The sequence below is a fragment of the Phyllopteryx taeniolatus genome, unplaced genomic scaffold (genome assembly GCF_024500385.1).
Source record: "Phyllopteryx taeniolatus isolate TA_2022b unplaced genomic scaffold, UOR_Ptae_1.2 contig_27, whole genome shotgun sequence".
Lineage (NCBI taxonomy): Eukaryota > Metazoa > Chordata > Actinopteri > Syngnathiformes > Syngnathidae > Phyllopteryx > Phyllopteryx taeniolatus.
In genome coordinates, this window is record NW_026903195.1 from 256,238 (window position 1) to 281,439 (window position 25,202).

General features: G+C 46.0%; 1 protein-coding gene across 1 annotated transcript in view; it reads right to left on the reverse strand.

Annotated features, from left to right (window-relative positions):
• Positions 1–25,202, reverse strand: part of LOC133473511 (peptidase inhibitor 16-like) — a 68,285-nt gene that overhangs the window by 19,092 nt on the left and 23,991 nt on the right. The window contains exons 2-5 of the mRNA XM_061765175.1: positions 14,461–14,611; positions 11,347–11,414; positions 10,223–10,332; positions 9,823–9,914 (exon numbers count right to left, since the gene is read on the reverse strand). Coding sequence (XP_061621159.1) covers positions 9,823–9,914; positions 10,223–10,332; positions 11,347–11,414; positions 14,461–14,611 — 421 coding nt within the window. The remainder of the gene's footprint in view (positions 1–9,822; positions 9,915–10,222; positions 10,333–11,346; positions 11,415–14,460; positions 14,612–25,202) is intronic.

The following is a 25,202-nucleotide window of genomic DNA, read 5'->3' on the forward strand; positions in this document are numbered from 1 at the left end:
CCTATGTCGCATCTCAATGTATTCCTTTCGCCTCTCCTCGGTCCTCTCAGTGTCCCACTTCTTCTTAGGTAACCTTTTTCATTGTATGATGTACCTGTACTGTGAGGTTCCACCACCAAGTCTCCTTCTCTCCTTTCCTGCCAGAAGATATACCAAGTACTCTCCTGCCTGTCTCTCTGATCACCTTGGCTGTAGTGGTCCAGTCTTCTGGAAGCTCCTCCTGTCCACCGAGAGCCTGTCTCACCTCTTCCCGATAAGCTGCACAACACTCGTCCTCTCTCAGCTTCCACCACATGGTTCTCTGCTCTGCCTTTGTCTTCCTAATCTTCCTCCCCACCACCAGAGTCATTTTACACACCTCCGTCCTATGCTGTCTAGCCACACTCTCCCCTACGACTACCTTACAGTCAGTAACCTCCTTCAGATTACATTGTCTGCACAAGATGTAATCCACCTGCGTGCTTCTACCTGCGCTCTTGTAGGTCACCCTATGTTCCCGCCTCTTCTGGTAAAAAGTGTTCACTACAGCCATTTGCATCCTTGTTGCAAAGTCTACCACCATCTGTCCCTCCAAGTTCCTTTCCTGGATGCCGTACTTACCCATCACTTCTTCATCACCCCTATTACCTTCACCAACATGTCCATTACAATCTGCACCAATTACAACTCTCTCTGTGTCTGGGATGCTCAGAACTACTTCGTCTAGCTCCTTCCAGAATTTCTCTTTCACCTCTAGGTCACATCCTCCCTGTGGGGCATAGCCACTAATCACATTACACATAATACTCTCAAGTTCAAGTTTCAGCCTCATCACTCAATCTGATACTATTTTCACCTCCAAGACATTCTTAGCCACTCTTCTTAAAATAACCCAGAATCCATTTCTCTTCCAATCTACACCATAATAAAATAATTTCAACCCTGCCCCTAAACTTCTAGCCTTACTGCCTTTCCACCTGGTCTCCTGGACACACAATATATTAACCTTTCTCCTAATCATCATGTCAACCAACTCCCGAGATTTTCCTGTCATAGTCCCAACATTCAATGTCTCCACATTCAATTTCCTCTTCAATTTCTGCCGAAGAACCCGCTTTCCACCTCTTCTTCGTCTTCGACCCACAGTAGCTGAATTTCCACCGGCGCCCTGCAGGTTGACGGCGCCGGTGGTGGACGTTGTTAACCCGGGCCACGACCGATCCGGTATGGAATTCTTTGGATGAATGCTCATATTTGTTTTGCAAAGTTTTAAGCCGTATGCCCTTCCTGACGCAACCATCTGCATTTATCCGGGCTTGGGACCGGCCTACAGTTTGCACTGGCTTGTGCCTCCCATAGGGCTGCATAGGAGGCACCACATCATTATTGGCTAGAAACATCAAACTCCCAAAACTCCAATTTATTTCTACAAGTCTCAAAAGCCATAACTGTTTCAAGAACCCAATAATCGCATGGTGGAAAAGTCTAGAAGCTACAGAGTCTGACACAATCCATATTTTGAAATTAACAACATATCCTTTTATTTTAACACATGGGAACAATGTGGAATTGACCACCTACAACAACCACCTACAACAACTGTTTAACAATAATAATAATACACGTGATGAATTGTTCCAAGAATTAAAAAAAAAAAATTAAAATCAGCAATAATAAAAAGAATACCAACACTTCAGAGCACCCTTCAACCGGAGTTTGTTGAGCAAGCTTCCTCTACAAAGAAAAAAAATCTTCTCAAAAGTTTATATATTTCATCTCATTTACAAAATCAATGAACTTACCAATCACTAAATGGGAAGAACACGTTTCTGTCTGCTGACCATAATTACTGGATGCAGATATGTAACAATACGTCTAGGATGACAAAAAATACGAATTTACAGCTTATACAATATAAAGTGCTCCACAGAACACACTTTACTCAATACACGATACATTAAACGGGCTTCTCTTAATCCAACATATGCACTCAATGCACTAAAAATACCCCAGAAACCTTTTTTCATGCTGTATGGGAATGCACACCAACTCTGGTCTTTGGTGACGCAGAAAGTCTTTTGAACTGAAGAATTCAACTTTCTCCAAGATTGTGCATACTCGGTGACTTAAGCATAGTCAACTTCCCAAATAAATTTTCAAAATCAATACTCGTTGCAGGAGCCATCGCAAACGGATAACTTGACCGGCCTCTCGGCGTGTGCTGGTGATGGATTTGCTCATGTTCCGCGGGTACTGGGGAGGTGCCAACTGGCGTCCGCTTTGGTTCCCCGTTCCGGCTGCTGGTGGGCGACAGTCGCTCCTCGGGCCTGCTTCCTCCTCATTTCTCCAGTCCTTGCGTCCGGCTGCGGTCGCTCCCCCTCTTCTCACAGCAGGCAGGAGGTTCCCTGGTGACCGTGGGGCCTGCTGTGGGGTTTTTCACTGCCTGGTCTCGGGGCGGATCCACCTCCCGCACTCTGGGACGGGTAGCAGGCGCTGGCTGGGATGGGGCGGTGGGGTGTTGGGGTTCCGAGGGGCGGTACTGCGGGGCTGGGTGTGGCACTCCTTTGTCCAGGTGGTTGTCCCACCGGGTAGGCCCGGCCTTCAGGAGCCCGGCCTTCAGGAGCCCGGCCTTCAGGAGCCCGGCCTTCAGGAGCACACACTCACACCATTTACTGTAATTTTTTCAGTAATCACATCCCGGCACACACACATACTCAGGGTTTCTTGCTGGGTTGGTGTAGGGTCGGGGGGGGGGGGGGGGGGGGGGGGGGGGGTGCAGTATTCAGTGCTGGCTCCTGGTCTAGACGTTTTGCTCCTCCACCCTGCCTGCCCCCCAGGTCTGCATTACACACACCCGTCCCTGTTTTTTAATGCCCTACATACACTGATTTCTGGGGGGCGGTGGAATTTGGGTTGTGGGGTTTTGGATGTGGGGCAGCAGTGCCCAGCAGCTGTAACGGGGGGAGGTGGGTTTCCACTAGGCTCACGGTGGTGCTCATGGGGCTGGCCCCCTCTGGCTGAATGGCTGCTCGGGGGCTCCCCTCTCATGCCCCGTGGCTGCTCTCCAGGGTGCCCCCTTTATCGTTCCCCTGTTATCGTCCCTACCCGCCATCCTTTCCACCAAGCGGATAGAAAATAAAAAATATATTGATGGATGGATGTAATCACGATTATTAATCACGATTTTTCCTCATGTTCGGGAAAAATCTTTGCTTCTATTGCATAAAAAAATCTTTACTTCTATTGCATAACTTTTCAACAAACAAGATGTAAAGCATTTTACACTTAAAACTATGTGAGTCCCAGGATGCACATGTCGGGAAACAATGAGTCTCAGCCCTATAACAATGAGTCCCTGCAACTTAACGGAAGACAGATACAGTTATCCTGCGCTCTATCACAGTTCTTGCTTCGCTGTCCTGCTACATTGCAGATTTTTATGACTGTTGTTGCTCTATTTTTATACTGTTTGTACAATATATTTTGTTATCCATTACTCTCGCTCTCAATATACAGTATTATATGTGTTTAGTTCATCCATCCATTTTCTGTTCCGCTTCTTCTCACTAGGGTCGCGGGCATGCTGGAGCCAATCACAGCTATCTTCGGGCGAGAGGTGCGGTACACCCTGAAATGGTCGCCAGCCAATCGCAGGGCACTTATAAACAAACAACCTTTCGCACTCACATTCACAGCTACGGGCAAGTTAGAGTCTTCAATTAACTGGTTAGCACATCTGCCTCACAGTTCTGGGGACCGGGGTTCAAATCCCGGCCCCGCCTGTGTGGAGTTTGCATGTTCTCCCCGTACCTGGGTGGGTTTTCTCTGGGCACTCCGATTTCCTCCCATATCCCAAAAACATGTGTGGTAGGTTGATTGAAGACTCTAAATTGCCCATAGGTAAGAATGTGAGTGTGAATGGTTGTTGGTTTCTATGTGCCCTGCGATTGGCTGGCAACCAGTTCAGGGTGTACCCCGCCCGAAGAAAGCTGGGATAGGCTTCAGCACGCCCGCGACCCTATTGAGGATAAGCGGTAAAGAAATTGAATATCGGCGGCACGGTGACCGACTGGTTAGAGCGTCAGCCTCACAGTTCTGAGGACCCGGGTTCAATCCCCGGCCCCGCCTGTGTGGAGTTTGCATGTTCTCCCCGTGCCTGCGTGGGTTTTCTCCGGGTACTCCGGTTTCCTCCCACATCCCAAAAACATGCATGAATTGGAGACTCTAAATTGCCCGTAGGCATGACTGTGAGTGCGAATGGTTGTTTGTTCCTATGTGCCCTGCGATTGGCTGGCAACCAGTTCAGGGTGTACCCCGCCTCCTGCCCGATGACAGCTGGGATAGGCTCCAGCACGCCCGCGACCCTGGTGAGGAGAAGCGGCTCAGAAAATGGATGGATGGATGGATGAAATTGAATATCTTCCCCAAAACTATCACAACAAACGATAGTATCATTGATGGTTTTATACCACTGATATAGTGACATTAGAGCATAATACTTCAAATACATCCTTTTTAAGAACAATTCGCGCAAACAATATGTTGAACATTAGCTTTGTAATGTCGAACAATAAATAAATATAAAAAATAAGAAAACACTGAGGCTCTGTTCACAAAAATTGCACTTGAACAAACAAATATTTGGCATAGATTACAGATTACACACATTCATGCCTGAGCAGGCAATACACTGCCAATCCAGTTTCCAGTTGATTATGAAAAAATGCAGATTAGTGCAACATTAACAGCACAAGTAGATCAAAGCAACCTCTTTTGATTCAAGATTTGTACTACTTTTCAAAAGTATGCAGCTTTTCTTGAAACGTTGCTTTGTGAACAAGAAATTGGGTGGGATAGTTATGTTTAAAACGGATTTTGTCACTTTGAAATTTGAAATTTTGTCTTTGTTGCGACTTCAATGCAGCCCTATGGGGGCACAAGCCAGTGCAAACTGTAGGCCCAAGCCCGGATAAATGCAGAGGGTTACATCAGGAAGGGCATCGGTCTTAAAACTTTGCCAAACAAATATGAGCGTTCATCCAAAGAATTCCATACCGGATCTGTCGTGGCCCGGGTTAACAACTTCCGCCACCGGCGCCGTCAACCTGTAGGGCACCGGTGTAAATTCAGCTACTGTGGGTCAAAGTCAAAAATAAGAAGAGGTCGAAAGCGGATTCTTTGGCAGAAAGAGAAGAGGAAAGCACAGAACCTAGAACTGAATGTAGGTACTTTGAATGTTGGGACTATGACAGGAAAATCTCAGGATTTGGTTGACATGATGATTAGGAGAAAGGTTGATATATTGTGTGTCCAGGAGGCCAGGTGGAAAGGCAGTAAGGCTAGAAGTTTAGGGGCAGGGTTAAAATTATTTTACCATGGTGTAGCTGGGAAGATAAATGGAGTCGGAGTTATTTAAAAGAAGAGTTGGCTAAGAGTGTCTTGGAGGTGAAAAGAGTATCAGATCGAGTGATGAGGCTGAAACTTGAAATTGAGGGTGTTATGTATAATGTGATTAGAGGCTATGCCCCACAGGTAGGGTGTGACCTAGAGGTGAAAGAGAAATTCTGGAAGGAGCTAGACGAAGTAGTTCTGAGCATCCCAGACAGAGAAAGAGTTGTGATTGGTGCAGATTGTAATGGACATGCTGGTGAAGGAAATAGGGGTGATGAAGAAGTGATGAAGTACGGCATCCAGGAAAGGAACTTGGAGGGACAGATGGTGGTAGACTTTACAAAAAGGATGCAAATGGCTGTAGTGAACACTTTTTTCCAGAAGAGGCGGGAACATAGGGTGACCTACAAGAGCGGAGATAGAAGCACGCAGGTGGATTACATCTTGTGCAGACAATGTAATCTGAAGGAGGTTACCGACTGTAAATTAGTGGTAGGGGAGAGTGTGGCTAGACAGCATTGGATGGTGGTGTGTAAAATGACTCTGGTGGTGGGGAGGAAGATATAGGAAGACAAAGACAGAGCAGAGAACCATGTGGTGGAAGCTGAGACAGGACGAGTGTTGTGTAGCTTTTCGGGAAGAGGTGAGACAGGCTCTCGGTGGACAGGAGGAGTTCCCAGAAGACTGGACCACTACAGCTAAGGTGATCAGAGAGGCAGGCAGGAGAGTACTTGGTGTATCTTCTGGCAGGAAAGGAGAGAAGGAGACTTGGTGGTGGAACCTCACAGTACAGGAAATCATACAAGGAAAAAGGTTACCTAAGAAGAAGTGGGACACTGAGAGGACCGAGGAGAGGCGAAAGGAATGCATTGAGATGCGACAGGGCAAAGGTAGAGGTGGCAAAGGCCAAACAAGAGGCATATGATGACATGTATGCCAGGTTGGACACTAAAGAAGGAGAAAAGGATCTATACAAGTTGGCCAGACAGAGGGATAGAGATGGGAAGGATGTGCAGCAGGTTAGGGTGATTAAGGATAGAGATGGAAATATGTTGACTGGTGCCAGTAATGAGCTGGATAGATGGAAAGAATACTTTGAGGAGTTGATGAATGAGGAAAATGAAAGAGAAGGCAGAGTAGAAGAGGCAAGTGTGGTGGACCAGGAAGTGGCAATGATTAGTAAGGGGGAAGTTAGAAAGACATTAAAGAGGATGAAAAATGGAAAGGAAGTGGGTCCTGATGACATTCCTGTGGAGGTATGGAAGCAACTAGAAGAGGTGGCTGTGGGGTTTTTGACCAGCTTGTTCAATAGAATTGTAGTGCGTGAGAAGATGCCTGAGGAATGGAGGAAAAGTGTGCTGGTGCCCATTTTTAAGAACAAGGGTGATCTGGGAACTATAGAGGAATAAAGTTGATGAGCCACACAATGAAGTTATGAGAAAGAGTAGTGCATACTAGACTCAGGGCAGAAGTGAGTATTTGCGAGCAACAGTATGGTTTCATGCCTAGAAAGAGTTCTACAGATGCATTATTTGCCTTGAGGATGTTGATGGAAAAGTCCAGAGAAGGTCAGAAGGAGCTACATTGTGTCTTTGTAGATCTAGAGAAAGCCTATGACAGAGTACCCAGAGAGGAACTGTTGTACTGCATGCGGAAGTCTGGTGCGGCAGATAAGTATGTCAGAATAATACAGGTACATGTACGAGGGCGGCGGCACGGTGGCCGACTGGTTAGAGCGTCAGCCTCACAGTTCTGAGGACCAGGGTTCAATCCCCGGCCCCGCCTGTGTGGAGTTTGCATGTTCTGCCCGTGCCTGCGTGGGTTTTCTCCGGGCACTCCGGTTTCCTCCCACATCCCAAAAACATGCATGAATTGGAGACTCTAAATTGCCCGTAGGTGTGAATGTGAGTGCGAATGGTTGTTTGTTTGTATTTGCCCTGCGATTGGCTGGCAACCAGTTCAGGCTGTACCCCGCCTCCTGCCCGATGATAGCTGGGATAGGCTCCAGCACCCCCGCGACCCTAGTGAGGAGAAGCGGCTCACAAAATGGATGGATGGATGGATGGATGGATGTACGAGGGCAGCAGAACAGTGGTGAGGTGTACTGTAGGTGTGACAGAAGAATTTAAGGTGGAGGTGGAACTGCATCAGGGATCAGCCCTGAGCCCCTTCCTGTTTGCAATGGTGATGGATAGGCTGACAGATGAGGTTAGACTGGAATCCCCGTGGACCATGATGTTTGCAGATGACATTGTGATCTGCAGTGAAAGCAGGGAGGAGGTGAAGGAGCAGTTAGAAAGATGGTGCCATGCACTGGAAAGCAGAGGAATGAAGATTAGCCCAAGTAAAACAGAATATATGTGCATGAATAAGAGGGGTGAAGGGTGAAGAGTGAGGCTACAGGGAGAAGAGCTAGCAAGGATAGAGGACTTGAAATACTTGGTCCAGAGCAATGGTGAGTGTGGTCAGGAAGTGAACGCTCTGGGTCCCTCGGTGTGATACGAGTCCCGTCCGCTGGGCAGCTCTCGGGTGGGCTCCTGGGCGCGGTCCCACCTCTCAATTGATTGGGTGAGGTCCTCAGCCTCGGCAGTACAGGCACAGTAATTACAGGACATTTCTGTCAGGCATTGTGTATGTGAAACGATGCGAATTCACTTGCATGTGTCCGCAGGCACACATCCCTGGGACCTTTTTGCTGGGTTTGGGGCCACTCAGTCATTGCGACAAATAACTCATAAATATGCGAATTGCTTTGGTATTCCTTCACTCACACTCTGGTCATATAGATATTTATAATTTACATAACCACTCCCACCACACTTCATTTGTACAGCCGGGTTCACGACCCTTGTCCAGCATGCTTCCTCTCCTGTCTCTGTCCTGTCTTGTCTTGTCCTATCTTTCCCTCAGAGGGTGTAGCACTACTGCTCCATACACCACTCATATCTAATGTGTCATTGTTCTAGATATATAATGATTTACTTTCCTCATCTTGTTTACAGTTAGTGCTTTGTCTTTTGTTGTCTTCTTTTCTCACTCCCCTCTAGAAACCTTGCTCTGTTCGACTGACCGACTCTGATTCTCAATAAATATCCATTATAAAGCTAAGAAACCACAGCGGCAGCTTAAAAATTCCACTGTGACACAGTAAAACTGTAAAAGGGATATAGATCCTCCATTCTGCCTGACCTATCAGCCAAACAGGACACCCAAAAAAAATCTGATAGAGAGTATGAGGGTCCCGCCCCCGCCCACCCTTCACTATCTCTGATTGCTTTAGAGACCAGATTGGTTTAATGTGTCTGCGTTCAAGTTGCAGAGATTTTTTTTTCTTTCTCAAATGGCTGGGCATACAGGTGGACCATATCCTACTACATTATTTGACTGTATTACACAAATTTTTTCGATTACAGTAATCCCTCGCTATATCGCGGTTTCACTTCAGTGCATCGCAATAGGTCAGTGTACTGCAGTTACTCACCTGCACATCTCTGGTACAGTTAACTTTACTGCCTGTATGATTTGAATGTGGCAGCAATGACTCACCTAAGGTCAATTGCCATATTATTCTTAGCAGAAGAAGAAACCTTTCTGAGTAATCGCAACTGTAATACAGTCAAATAATGTAGTGTAGTCAGATAATGTTGGTTGCATCAGGAAGGGCATCCGGCTTAAAACTTTGCCAAACAAATATGAGCGTTCATCCAAAGAATTCCGTACTGGATCGGTCGTGGGCCGGGTTAACAATGTCCTCCACCAGTAACGTTAACCTACAGTCCAGAGCAATGGTGAGTGTGGTCAGGAAGTGGAAAAAAACGGGTTCAAGCAGGTTGGAACGAGTGGAGGAAGGTAACAGGTGTGTTATGTGACAGAAAAGTCTCTGCTAGGATGAAGTGGTGAGGCCAGCAATGATGTACGGATTAGAGAGAGTGGCACTGAAGAGACAACAGGAAGCAGAGCTGGAGATGGCAGAAAGGAAGTTGTTGTTTCACTCTAGGAGTGGCCAGATTGGAAAAAATTAGAAATGAGCTCATCTGAGGGACAGCCAAGTTTAGATGTTTTGGAGACAAAGTTAGAGAGAGTAGACTTCGATGGTTTGGACAAATCCAGAGGAGAGACAACGAGTACATTGGTAAAAGGGTGATGAGGATGGACCAGTTATGCAAGAGAGCTAGAGGAAGACCAAAGAGAAGGTTAATAGATGTAGTGAGGGTTGACATGAGGGCAGTTGATGTTCGAGAGGAGAATACAGGAGATAGGCTTACATGGAAAAGGATGACACACTGTGGGGACCCCTCACGGGACAAGCCGAAAGGAAAAGAACAACTCAGATAATGTAGTATGTCGAGCGTGTGTGTGTGTGTGTGTGTGTGTGTGTGTGTGTGTGTGTGCGTGCATGGGTGCGTGTGTCTGTGTATTAGTAGTAAGATAGTTAGAATAATGTTTTCATACCACAGAGGTTGTTTTCACATGTTTGTAGTTTTTCCGGACATTGGGAGCACGAATCTCCTTCCACGTAAGGACGCTCGTCTTCGTAGTTCCCCCTGCACGCATGCACACGTTCACGCACACATGCACACAGACACAGACACAGACACACACACACACACACACACACACACACACACACACACAAACCCACTTAAAAAGTAGTGTTAGCACTGGGTTGCAGTACTCTTAACATTAGCATTAGCTCTGGTAATTAAGAGAAAGTAGCACTAACGCTGAGTAGCAGTACTGTTAGCAATAGCATTGGCTCTCATGGTAATGATGTGAGAGTAGCACCGGTATTGGGTAGCAGTTCTGTTAGCATTCGCATTAGCTCTGGTAATCGAGAGAAGTTAGCACTGACGCTGGGTAGTAGTTGCAGACCAGGAAAGAGATCCTCTCCCACTCCAGACCCTCCATGTTGTTACACAGGTGGACTGCACAGCCCACCCTGTGTGTATCTGACCACACCATCTGCAAAGTCAGAGCAAGGTTTCACGTCACGTACTTCCACCAGACTGCGGAACCATGCAGCATCCTTGTCGGGTGTGCTGAACATGACAAACACTGCGATGGACTGGTTGGCTATCTTCCTTTAGGGATGACATACAGTGGGAGTCCATTGTGAGATTAGCAATGTTTTGAAAGCCCTTGAACAGGGAAGATTAGCGGCGTTTAAAGGCCAGACCTTGGATCAAATGGGAATACAATCAGATGGTCATTTTATGTCATTTTGACAATTTGTGGTTGGAGCAGTGGTGTCCAAAGCTCCGGTGCTTCCCAGGGCAAATTTATATTATTTCAGGCCCCCTAAAACAAATAATCAGTGGTGGTGGTGTTGGTGTTGGTTGTGGTGGTGGGGATCGAACGTTTAATGCCCCCGAAAACGTATCCTCGATCTGGGGTGTTGATCCAGCTTTTGTGATGCCCCCCTCCAGGTGGATGCCCTGGGCCACGGCCGCCCGCTTTGCAGACCCATGGTTTGGAGCCTGTACTTTTGATGAAAAATGCTACAGCCGCTACTCTGTTACAGTAGAGGAATACACTGCAGTGACTTAGATGCACAGGCAGTAAAAAAGTCATTTATTACTTTGTGACAGCAAAGATGAATGAGAAATGTCAAATGCATAGAACTGCAAAAATGTTCAATTCTACATTTACAACCCCATTACAGCCAGGAAAAGAAAAGTGCAATGTGAATAGTGTGAAAGTAAAGTCAATCAAAGTTATACTACTATACAATACCATACTATTCAATGCAAGTTCAGTGAGCAGTACTTCTACTTTAGTAACTGAAGCTGATCTGCAAGAAGGGCATACCCGCAAGTAGATAACCCCCTCACGTTGCACACCTCGGACCGGGGGACACCTCCCGCTCGACAACTGCACTAGCTGTGTGTGCGTGTGTGTGTGTGTGTGCGTGTGCGTGTTGTACGTGCCTGCGTGCGTGAGCGTGCGTGCATGTGCGTGTGTGTGTGTGTCACTGACCTGTGTGTAGTGTCCACACATCTTGTCATCATCACAACTGTTGTTACGGAAGTCATAGTAGAGATGTTCTACACGCACACACACACACGCACACACACACAGACATTTTAGTGATTGAATTTGGAGCTTGTGACGACTCTCAACTCGAAGCGATACTTAATGAGCTCGTTAGGTTCTGTTGTTGGGGTTAGTAACAGAGTTGAAATGGACTCAGCAGTCTTTAAAATAAAGCTTCTTAACTTGTTCCAGTGGATGCTGCAACTGTCTTACTGCTTTTTAATTTCAACTGCACCAAATAAAAGTCTCCCCCCGAGGCTAGACCCCTCCTCTTATGCAGGATATGCAATGTGGTCAAATAATATGGTAAAATTGTGTAGTAATGTGGCTCAGTGATCAACAGTATGGTTTTGTGAGAGTACCACAGATGAGTTATTTGCATTGAGGCAGTTGATGGAGAAGTACAGAGAAGGTCAGAGGGAGCTGCAGTGTGTCTTATTAGATCTAGAGAAAGCCTATGACAAGGTACCCAGAGAGGAACTGTGGCAGAGAAGTATTTAACAGTAATATATGACATACTGTATGGGAGAAGTAGAACAGTGTTGAGGTGTGCTGTAGGTTTGCCAGAGGAGTTTAAGGTGGAGGTGGGACAGCTGGGAGCGCTTTCCTCTTTGCAATAGTGATAAATAGGCTGACAGATGAGTGGAATCCTCATGGAACATGATGTTTGTAAATGACATTGTGATCTGCAATGAAAGCAGGGAGCAGGTGGAGGAATATTTAAAAAAGTGGAGGCATGCGCTGGAAAGGAGAGGAATGAAGATTAGCCAAAGTAAGATGGCTGGGGGAAGCCACCTCATCCACACGCAGCATCAGCACTGGGGCGCCCCAAGGTTGTGTCCTCTCTCCGCTGCTCTTCTCTCTCTACATGAACGACTGCACCTCAGCGCACCCGACTGTCAAACTCCTGAAGTTTGCAGATGACACCACTCTCATCGGCCTCATCAAGGACGGTGACGAGTCTGCATATCGACAGGAAGTGGAGCGGCTGGAACTGTGGTGCGCCAGACACAACCTGGAGCAGAACATGCTCAAGACTGTAGAGATGATCGTGGACTTCAGGAGGCATCCTTCGCCACAGCTGCCCCTCACATTGTCCAGCTGCCTTGTGTCAACCGTCGAGACCTTCAAGTTACTGGGAATTACACTCTCTCAGGACCTGAAGTGGGCGACCAAAATCAACTCTGAGGTAGTTCTACACAGCGGTCATCGAATCAGTCCTGTGTTCTTCCATCACAGTCTGGTTTGGTGCTGCTACAAACATGGACAAAAAACATGGACAAACTCCGACTGCAACGGACAATCAAAACTGCTGAAAGGATTGTCGGTACCCCCCTACCCACCCTTGAGGACTTGCACGCTGCCAGACTAAGACAAGAGCGTGCAAAATCCTCTCGGACTCTCCGCATCCCGGTCACCAGCTCTTCCAGCTCCTTCCCTCAAGTAGGCGCTACCGATCAATGCAAACTAGAACTAGCAGACATTCCAACAGCTTCTTCCCTCTTGCAATCAACTTCTTAAACACCTAACCTACAATTCCATTACAACATGAAGATGGTTCTTTCTAGGAGTGACCAGGTTGAGTAAAATTAGAAATGAGCTCGTCAGAGGGACGGACGGCCAAGGTTAGATGTTTTTGAGACAAAGTTAGAGAGAGCAGACTTCCATGGTTTGGACACATCCAGAGGAGAGAGAGTGAGTATATTGGTAGAAGGATGATGAGGATGAAGCAAGTGATTATGTAGTAATTAACTACAGTTTCCCCCACGTCATAGGATTCTGGTTGACATCACACAGAGAGTTACTGTATTTTGTAGCAGAAGCCACGTGGCTTGCAGTATGCTTTGTACCATGAAATGTTGAACTGTTGCCGTTTATCCTTAAATGGGACATATTTGGTCAAACATTTTCTTGTATTTGGGATGAAATATTGACTCTATGGTGCCTCAGTAAATATGTGAAACATGTTCTCCCCGTGCATGAGTTTTCTCCGGGCGCTTCGGTTTCCTCCCACATCCCAAAAACATGCATGGTAGGTTAATTGACAACTCTAAATTGCTCGTAGGTGTGAATGTGAGTGTGAATGGTTGTTTGTTTGTATGTGCCCTGCGATTGGCTGGCAACCAGTTCAGGGTGTACCCCGCCTCCTGCCCGATGATGGCTGGGATAGGCTCCAGCACGCCTGTGACCCTAATGAGGAGAAGAGGCTCAGAAAATGGATGGATGGATGGATGAATTAAAATCGTCCATACATTCCTGAGTTAGTTTTTCTGAAATCAGGTCATTCGAATTTGTCGATCTTATCTACGTCACTAGCGAAGACCTTCCCTTTCCGCTCCGAGCCAGCACTGTCAACATAACAAACACGTGTACTCTCTCAAGTGGGTCTTCTACACAGAGGAAAGGGGGCGGAAAAGGATGCGTTCTTAGCCAAATATGGACAAAGCGGATACAAAACTGGGTCAAACAAGTATCTGTCAGAGGGGCCTTTTCTGAACACTTGAATGACAAAAGATTTTGAAATTAAATTGACACTTTTATACTAACTCCATGTTAGAGAGTCACATTGCAGTATTTTACTGAATGGTATGTGATAAGTAACTGCAGAATTTACAGCAATGTCAAGTGTACTGTAATATATGTTCCCAGCATGCATTGTAATATTCCACAGTGTTTAAGTATTTCGGTGTAAGTATCATGACACGTATATAACAAGAGACACATGCAAGAAATACAAGAAAGAGAAAGATTATAAAATCTATTGTGTAGAAATACTGAACACCAGTATGGCACCGTATAACCAGAGGTGGGTGTTAACGTGATACATTTACTAAGTAACATTTTACATAAACTGGACTTGTCAGAGTATACTTTAAATGCACCGTACTTTTTACTTTTACTTGAGTATTTATGTGAAGAAGGATCGATACTTTTACTCCGTTACAATGATCGACATGCCCTTTGCTACTTTTATTTATTCTTCTTATTTTGTTTTACCAGGAAAAACAAAAAGCTTTAGTTTTCCTTTTCATGTGTGTCCTCTGCTGTCTCACTCACCCAGGAACCACTTCTCCAGCGCTGCCCGCAGGTCTACGGGCCCAGTGCCAGCATATAGGTTCTCTCCAGTGTCCTCCAGGTCCGGGTTGTGGTTCCAGATGCACTTGGTGGCGTAGCTCTCTGCCAGCAGCTTCAGCACTGGGTCCCATTTCTGAAGAAGCAGCGAGTGAGTGAAGGTTTCACAGGTCAGTGCAAGCATCGTATTCATGTCTCGTCAAATCTTAAACTTCAACACTCAAGAGCATCAGAATCAGAATCATCTTTATTTGACAAGTATCTAACTTTGTCTCCAAAACATCTAACCTTGGCCGTCCCTCTGAGACGCTCATTTCTCAACCTGGTCACTCCTAGAAAGAACCTCAGCATCTTAATTTCTGCCACCTCCAGCTCTGCTTCCTGTTGTCTCCTCAGTGTCACTGCCTCTAATCCGTACATCATGGCTGGCCTCACCACTGTCTTATAAATGTTGCTCTTTATCCTAGCAGAGACTCATCTGTCACCTGAAAAAAACCTCACACTTTCTTCCAACCTTTCCAACCTGCTTGGAACCAATTCTCACCATTGCTCTGGACTGTTGACCCCAAGTACTCTCAAGTCCTCCACCTCTGCTAAGACTTCTCCCTGGAGCCTTACTCTTTCTTCTTCCCCTCTCATTCATGTACATACTGTATAGTCCACCAGAATCAGAATCATCTTTATTTGCCAAGTATGTCCAAAAAACACACAAGGAATTTGTCTCCGGTAGTTGGAGCCGCTCTAGTACGACAACAGACAGTCAATTGACAGAGAACACCTTTGAGACATAAAGACATTGACAAAAAAAAAAAAAAAAAAAAAAAAAAACAGTCACTGAGCAGTAAAGGGTTGCTAGTTATCTGGTAATCTGGTAATGCCGGTACATTTTATTTTTTTGGGACAATTGTGCAAAAAGATGCAGAGTTCTCTAGCACTTAGAGCAGTTCGAATGACTAATATTGCAATAGTCCGGTGCAATGACCATTGTGCAAAGGGCGCCGATACTTCAAGGAGTGTATGCGGTTTAAAGTGACGAGTAGTGTGATAATCTGGGACAATGTTGGTTGTGCAAAGGTTGCAGACACTCCTCAATCAGTGTGCAAGTGGAGCAGATGCTCCTCTGGCATGAGTGGCCAGTATTGGTCAACAACAGATATGCAAATAGTGCAGCGTGGCGAGACAACTACAGTGAGTGTACGAGTAATATATAATTGGCCCCACAGAAATGTGACAACGAACTCAAGTCAAAAATTGCCAGCATGTTGTAATGGAATTGTAGGTTAGGTGTTTAAGAAGTTGATTGCAAGAGGGAAGAAGCTGTTGGAATGTCTGCTAGTTCTAGTTTGCATTGATCGGTAGCGCCTACCTGAGGGAAGGAGCTGGAAGAGCTGGTGACCGGGATGTGGAGGATTCGAGAGGATTTCTTCAAATGGGGCCTTTGTTTACCCAACTGCTGTGGAGGGGGGCCTGTATTTGTCAGATTAAATGATACGAGACAAAGTTCTCGCTGTATGAAAATTGATGTCAAGTGAAAGTAACATTCCATCCATCTTCTTCCGATTATGCGAGGTCAGATTGCAAGGGCAGGAGCCTAAGCAGAGAAGCCCAGAATTCACTCAACCCAACCACTTTGTCCAGCTATTCCATTGCATCCGAGGTGGCCTGTCAGGAGATATAGTCTCTCTAGAGCATCCATCTCTTCCCCGTGTCCGAACCAACTCAATAGGGAAGTGTCCAGGAGGCATCCTAACCAGATGTCCAAGCCATCTCATCTGGCCTTTCTTGATATGGAAGAGCAGCGGCACTACTCTGAGCTTCTCACCATATTTCTAAGGGTAAGGCAACTCAACCTTTTGCCGCTTATGTCCATGATCTCATTCTTTCGATCGCTCCCACAGTTTGTGACCATGGGTCAGGGTGGGACTATAAATCGAGGGGTAAATTGGTATGTCTTCACCACGACAGACCAATCATCACTGCAGATGCTGCTCCACTCCATTTTTCCGTCACTCATGAACAAGACCTCAAGATACTTAAACTCCTCCACTTCGGGCAGGATCTTATCCCTGACCCAAAGAAGGCACTTCAACCTTTTCCGACGTAATACTCTCAGATTTGGTTCTCGTGTCATTTTCGGTTGTGAACCGCTTGAGTAATAGTTAAAGCTCATGGCTTGATGAAGCCAATGGCCTGTTAAAGTAAAAAGTTTAAAACAAACAAATAAGAACTATGAGGGATGGGAGAAGCAGTGTGCGCCTATCCTTATTAGCAACTCAAGGCACTTCTGATGACAAACGGACATGTGTGGCAGTGTTGGTTTATGAGCATGTCTCCAAAGACACACGCATATGAGAGGGCCACTCTTAAATTGATATACGCAGCCCTTTTGAATAATCCTGACTTCCTTGAATGTCCTCTAATCCATCCATCCATCTATTTTCTGAGCCGCTTCTCCTCACTAGGGTCGCGGGCGTGCTGGAGCCTATGCGAGCTATCATCGGGCAGGAGGCGGGCAACACCCTGAACTGGTTGCCAGCCAATCGCAGGGCACATACAAACAAACAACCATTCGCACTCACATTCACACCTACGGGCAATTTAGAGTCTCCAATTCATGCATGTTTTTGGGATGTGGGAGGAAACCGGAGTGCCCAGAGAAAACCCACGCAGGCACGGGGAGAACATGCAAACTCCACACAGGCGGAGCCGGGGATTGAACCCCAGTCCTCAGAACTGTGAGGCCGCCATCTTTATGAGGGACTCCTGCAATGGGCCCACCCTTCCACTCCATTCATTTCTTTTGAGACTTTGAGTTTAAGCACGCTAAAAAAAAATCATAACTGCCTAGACTCACATATGATATAAAGTGATATCCCATTTAATATGATGTTGGCCTACCATTTACAGCTATAACAGCTTCAACTCTCGTGGGAAGGCTTTCAACAAGGTTTAGCAGTGAGGTTATGGGAATTTTTGCTCATTCTTCCAGGACCATATTTGTGAGGTCACACACTGATCTTGGACGGGAAGGCCTGGCTCACTGTCCACTCCAAATCAACCCAAAGGTGTTCTCTCAGGTTGAGGGCAGGACTCTGTGCAGGCCAATCAAGTTCATCCATATCAAATTCCATGGTGGACGAATGGTTAGAGCGTCAGCCTCACAGTTCTGAGGACCCGGGTTCAATCCCCGGCCCTGCCTGTGTGGAGTTTGCATGTTCTCCCCGTGCCTGCGTGGGATTTCTCTGGGCACTCCGGTTTCCTCCCACATCCCCGAAACATGCATGAATTGGCAACTCTAAATTGCCCGTAGGTGTGAATGTGAGTACAAATGGTTGTTTGTTTGTATGTGCCCTGCGATTGGCTGGCAACCAGTTCAGGGTGTACCCCGCCTCCTGCCCGATGATAGCTGGGATAGGTTCCAGCACGCCTAGTGAGGAGAAGTGGCTCAGAAAATGGATGGATGGATGTCTTTTTGGACCTTGCTTTGTGCACCGGTGCACAGACATATTGGAACAGGTAGGGGTAATCAAACTGTTTGACTGTCCAAAATCTCTTGGTATACTGAAGCATTTTGAGTTCCTTTCATTGGCGCTCAGGGGCTAATATTTTGCAAATTTCCAATGTTAGGAATTCCGAGCGAGACCCAGGAGTTGCTCAGCCAGGCTCACAAGGAAAAATTCCTTGATGGAATTCCTTCTTCACAGTTCTTTTAATGTTTGGTGGTGATCCTGTTTCCAAATAAGAATTCTGATACACTAAAATTGTCTTTTGAGAATTTAATACAACAAAATCAGGCATACAGATTTACAAGCTAGGTGAAGTAGAAGGCAGCCCACCTGCTGGACTCTCTTCCCTCTCTCGTGGGATCCGGAAGCCGAGTGGCTCCCCTTTTCAGATAACAGTCTGTTCCTTCAGTGGCTCCTTATCAAACCAGTTATTGCCTGTTCTCAGTCTGAATATTATCATAACAATGTCTGTGGCGCATGTGTGTGCGTGTGTGTGTGTGTGTGTGTGTGTGTGTGTGCATTTATAACAGTCTGTGGTCAGTTTTAACAACCAAAAGCTAATGTGTGTGTGTGTCCTAGTGTCCTGTAAGCAGCAGCAAAGAAATATACTGTATCTAACACCAACTTTGTTGGAACAGTTTGGAGATTTACCATTCCTGTTCCAACATGACTGTGCATCAGTGTATAAATTAAGGCTCATAAAGACACAGATGAGAGCGTTTGATGTGATGAACTTGACTGGGCTGCACAATCCTGACCTCAACCCTATTTGAGGGTCCAAACACTTTTGGATGAATTAAGAGCGGAGACTGGGAGCCAGGCTTTCTTTTCCAACACCAGTGTGTGACCTCACAAATGCACTTCTGGAAAAATGGTCATAAATTCCCACAAACACACTCCTAAACCTTGTGGAAAGCTTTTCCAGAAGAGTATAAGATGTTATAATTGTAGAGAGTGTTCTAATGTCATATTAAATGCTATGGATTCACTTAAATTCACATCTGAGTCAAGGCAGGTGAGCAAATACTTTTGGCAATGTAGTGTGTGTGTGTGTGTGTGTGTACGAATGTATATATATATATATATATATATATATATATATAATTTATTTTTATTTTTTTACGTGCAGTGCATTTTGGACCTGGGCCTTCAACGGGCCTAAAGTGTCCAAATCCACATCTTAATCCCACCATAACATCACAAAATAATGTCCATAAACGCAATATAAGCGTGGCATGGAGAGAGGCGTTTAAGCGTATTTCAGGATGTATACCAACGTGGTGCTCGCACGCCTGTTCTAGAAGTTGCTCTCCCGAGATGGGACATTGCGACTTTCTAGATCTTGCAGAAGTGATCATTTGAAAATGTAAACACTGGCAGAGATTTATATAAATAGTGTTGCATATTGATATACATGTTTCCTAATTATTGTGAGAAATTATTAACGTGATCAATGTCTTTACACAAATGAAGATCATTAATAATTAATAATAACATTATAATAACATATTAAAGGTAATTTGAGCATTTTTGTTATTTCAGAAGTGTGTATCAAACTTCGCATTAATCAGTACCCAAGAAGTAGGTCAGTTTCATTAAGGTTGGTGACCCCTGATGTATACCATTCAGGGATCTCGTTTGAATTGCATCCTGCGTCTGAGATGCACAAAAATTAGCCGGGGATGCATAAGGTACGATCAATCTGCATCTTAGGACACAGAGCTATGGCTTAGTACTCCGTCGAGGTGCTGGAAATCCGGTGTGTGAATTTCTTTATTTTTCTTCTGGCGAGACAGGACTCGAGAGTGCTACTAATGTGGTAGCATATGCGACTTAATTCCTGAATGGTGCGGCAAAAAAAAAGAGGGTGCGAACAGGTGCCCAGTCATTTGGGGAAGGAAAAAACATTTCCTTTACTTCAAAGCACACACATGAAACCCATCGTGGTCTCTAAACCAGTCAGACATAGTGAAGGGTGGGGACGGCTGGGGACCCTTCCGGTGGGGACCCTGCCTCTGGGGACCTTCCCTCTGATTGGCCATGTGGTCCCCATCCTCTGATTGGCCATGTGTGTGTGTGTGTGTGTGTGTGTGTGTGTATGTGTGCGTGCAAGCGTTTGAAATTTCTGACGGCGAGCTGGTAGCTATACAGTTACAGAAAATTGAGCGGTATTGATGGAATTAAGTTCCCAAGCCTAACACCACCGTGATGATGTGGGTATATTTTGGACTCAAACCAGATGGACACAACCATCCCGCTAACACCAGCGAGCTGGTATGTCGAATTTATATGAAGTCGCAACAAAGACAACACAACTTAAAACCTCAAAGTGACAAAAATCCATTTTAAACAACTATCCCACCCAATTTCTTCAGCTGGGAACAAAAAACACTGTGGGACATTTCCCGTTACCTGTCAGCTTGCAATTATGGAACCCTTTGCCCAACAATACAGATACAAACGTGACAGCAAATATGGTGCACGTATGCTCACATTATATATAGTATAGTATAGCGTACCCACTATTGTAAGAGATATAGTCACTGAACATGTTGACAAAGCAGCGTTTAAAGAAAGGCTTTTGAAATGTAAGTACAAATCTTGAATCAAAACAGGCTGCTTTGATCTACTTGTTGTGTTGTTATTAATGTTGCTATTTTGCACTTTTTCTTAACTGTTAACTTGATTGGCAGTATATTGCCTGTTAAGCCATGAATGACTGTTTATACCTCTGTGCCAAATGTTTTTTTAAGTGCAATTTTTATGAACAGAGTTTGAGTCTGTTTTATAATTTTTTTTTATCCAAGATATTTATTGTTCTACATTACAAAGTCCATCCATCCATCCATCCATTTTCTGAGCCACTTCTCCTCACTAGGGTCGCGGGCATGCTGGAGCCTTACCCAGCCATCATCGGGCAGGAGGCGGGGTACACCCTGAACTGGTTGCCAGCCAATCGCAGGGTACATACAAACAAACAAACAATCATTTCCACTCACATTCACACCTACAGGCAATTTAGAGTTGTCAAATAACCTACCACGCATGTTTTTGGAATGTGGGAGGAAACCGGAGTACCCGGAGAAAACCCACGCAGGCACGGGGAGAACATGCAAACTCCACACAGGCGGGGCCAGGGATTGAACCCCGCTCCTCAGAACTGCGAGGCAGACGCTCTAACCAGTAGGGCCACCGTGCCGCCAATTACAATTACAATTGTTCTTAAAAAGGATGGACTTGCATTATTATGCTCTTATATCATTATGTCAGTAGCATAAAAAAAATCGATACTATCGTTTGTCCTGATAGTTTTTGGGAAAATATATCGTTCTAAAATATTTGCTATTGTGACAGGCCTAAACACATATAATATATTGAGAGAGAGCAGGAGCAATAGATAACACAAAAAGTATTTTACAAACAGTATAAAAAATAAAGAAAAGACTATAATAAAAATCCACAATTATAGTGGGACCGTGAAGCAAGAACCGTGATATAGCGGAGGATTACTGTACCTGTATTCCATGATGATAAGTTGCAGGGACTCATTGTTCCCGGGTTAGGACTCATTGTTTCTGTGACATGTGCATCCCGGGACTCACATAGTCTCAAGTGTAAAATTATCTATGCCAATATCACTGAAGCAAGGAACAAATACTGTAATGAAACCATTAACTTCTAACATCAACTCCCAAAAAATTTCAAACCTCTACACTACAATATGTCAGTTCTAAATTCTAATAACATGACAAAAGCATAAATAAAATACATTGTACGCACCAAAGATGCATATTATTTATAGACACACTGCGATATTGTTTGTGTTGGGTTGTCAGAGCTACCAGTAGCTTGCAGTCACAACTAGCAAGTTGTTGCTGCTCTCGAAGTGAAGCGAATAAACCCGTTCTGGGTTCAAACAACATCTTTAAGGCACCTGCGCGAACCCCAATGAATCCCCCTGTGTGGAGTTTGCATGTTCTCCCCATGCCTGCGTGGCTTTTCTGCAGGTACTCCGGTTTCCTCCCACATCCCAAAAACATGCATCGTAGGTTAATTTAAGACTCTAAATTGCTGGTAGGTGTGAATGTGAGTGCAAATGGTTGTTTGTTTATATGTGCCCTGCGATTGGCTGGCGACCAGTTCAGGGTGCCTCTCGCCCAGAGTCTGCTGAGATAGGCTCCAGCACCCCCGCAACCCTAGTGAGCATAAGCGATACAGAAAATTAATGAATGAATGCGAATGTCAGTGGTTATCATGTTTAGGCCAAACAGAGAAGGCTTTGGGCCAGCAGAGAAGGCTTTTTCTTGTCATATTTGTTCGAGTGCAAGTTTTAATGGTTGAAAGTCACCTTTTTTCCACTGCAATCTTCTCCTCTTGCACTAGAGAGAGAAAGAGAAAGAGAGAGAGAGAGAGAGAGAGAGAGGGAGAGAGAGAGAGAGAGAGAGAGAGAGAGAGAGAGAGCACCCTGTGACGCAGTGTTAGTCATTGTTCTGCATTCCATTTGAGTTCAAAGCGACCTGCTGCAATATGATTGGCTGCCTGCTACAACATAAATTTAAATCCCCAAATTGACTGCTTTCACAAACAGGCCAGTACGTCATTGTATCTGGCCAGTGGTGTGGCCACCACATACCTCTATTGACGCTGGCCCGCTACTTATTCATTTTAAATGACAAGTGTGAGCCGCCAACTCATCTGGACTATTGCTGAGCAAGCTAGCTAGTTCACACCTACCTTGTGAAGTAAAGTACTCCCGCTGCAAGTCACCTACAGCTAGTGATGGAGAGATGAAACTTCATGACGCATTGAAACTCTTCAGCCATTGGTTCGAGTGATGGTTCATTTCTTGATGCTTCATGTGCAAACGAAACCACCTGCTGGCCATGTGCATAATCACAGGCAGCTGTATCTTAAAGTGACTAAGACGAAAGACGAAGCAGATATCCGTTTTTTGTTTCTAAATACAGTACATTAAATATGTTTGACGATACGGTAAGTGCTGAAAACATATGTAGAGACATATAGTGCTGAATAGTTGAGATAGAGCTTAAGCATCTTTTTCACTGTTAGAATTTTCCTGATTTTGTGGGCGGGGCTAAAACAGCCCTGTGAATTCTCTGAGCTGGGGCTTATACTCTTTAGCGCGAGTTCCCTCCCCCACTATATTCGGACAAAGTGACGTGTTTGGCTATGCTGCTCAGTTGTGAGTTAGCTGTGTTTAGCTTCCATAACAAGGCCTATTTACCACTCCAGCGTGCAGTGAGCAAGCTAACGACGGCTACACCCCGAAAATGAATCTTTGCTGGATGGCTCAATTTACAGAACAGCTCGGTGACGATTTAAAAAAAAAAAAATAAGGAAATACAAAAGTGATGGATTCACATTTTGAAGAGACACACAGAAGGCGAGTTGAAGAGCAGCAGTACCACCTGACTCTGCAGTGCGCTTTTTACGACCGATAGTTTTGTCAACTTTCACCAGAGACAACATGGCTTCGTAGGTAACTTGATACTAGTGACTAAAAAGCGATGATTGACTTTTTGAAAACACGCAGATGGCGAGCTGAACTATCAACACCACCACCCGTCTCTGCAATGCGCATTTTGCAACGGGTAGTTTTGTAAACTTTCACCATAGACAACATGGTTTCGTGGGTAACTTGATACTAGTGAATGGGGCAATGCTGACTGTCTAACAACCTGGGCTTTCTCCTACGGTCCCGCTGTTCTCAGGTGCCATTTTCGGCTCTGACATTATGTCACCAACAATAAGGAGGGGGCTCTCCTTGAGCCATCACCTTATCGTGGTGGAGGGGTTTGTGTCCCAATGATCCGAGGAGCTAAGTTGTCTGGGGCTTCACGCCCCTGGTAGGCTCACCCATGGCAAACAGGTCCGAGGTGAGGGATCAGACAAAGCACGGCTCCCAAAACCCCAATGAAGAATACATTAAATGGATCTAGGTTTCCCTTGCCCGGATGCGGGTCACCGGGGCCCCCCTCTGGAGCCAGATCTGGAGGTGGGTTCGAAGGCGAACGCTTGGTGGCCGTGCCTGCACCCATGGGGCCCAGCCGGGCACAGCCCGAAAGGGTAACGTGGGTAACCCTTCCCATGACCTCACCACCTGTGGGAGGGGCCATAGGGGTCGGGTGCAGTGTGAGCTGGGCGGTGGCCGAAGGCGGGGACCTTGGTGATCCGATCCCCGGCTACAGAAACTGGCTCTAGGGACGTGGAACGTCACCTTTCTGGCAGGGAAGGAGCTGGTCTTTGAGGTTGAGAAGTTCTGACTAGATATAGTCGGGCTCGCCTCAACACACGCCTTGGGCTCTGGTACCAGTCCTCTTGAGAGGGGTTGGACTCTTTTCCACTCTGGAGTTGCCCATGGTGAGAGGCGCCAAGCAGGTGTGGGTATACTTATTGCCCCCCAGCTCGGCGCCTGTACATTGGGGTTCACCCCGGTGGACGGGAGGGTAGCCTCCCTCCGCCTTCGGGCTGACTGTTGTTTGTGCCTATGCACCAAACAGCAGTTCAGAGTATCCACCCTTTTTGGAGTCCTTAGAGGGGTTGCTGGATAGCGCGCCCGCTGGGGACTCCATCGTTCTGCTGGGGGACTTTAATGCTCACGTGGGCAATGACAGTGAGACCTGGAAGGGGCTGATTGGGAGGAACGGCCCCCCCAATCAGAACCCGAGTGGTGTTCTGTTATTAGACTTCTGAGCTCACCATGGATTGTCCATAACGAACACCATGTGCAAGCATAAGGGTGTCCACACGTCCACTTGGCACCAGGACACCCTAGGTCATCGTTCGATGATCGACTTTGTGGTCATGTCATCGGACTTATGGCCGCATGTCTTGGACACTCGGGTGAAGAGAGGGGCTGTCAAATGATCACCACCTGGTGGTGAGTTGGCGCCGATGGTGGGGAAGATGCCGGTCTGACCTGGCAGGCCTAAACGTATCGTGAGTCTCTGCTGGGAACGTCTAGCAGAATCCCCTGTCAGAAGGAGTTCCAACTATAGGGGGATCACACTCCTCAGCCTCCCTGGTAACCTCTATTCAGGGGTGCTGGAGAGGAGGGTCTGTCGGGAAGTCAAATCTCAGATTCAGGAGGAGCAGTGTGTATATTTTCCTGGCCGTGGAACAGTGGACCAGCTATTCACCCTGGGCAGGGTCCTCGAGGGTGCATGGGAGTTCGCCCAACCAGTCTACATGTGTTTTATG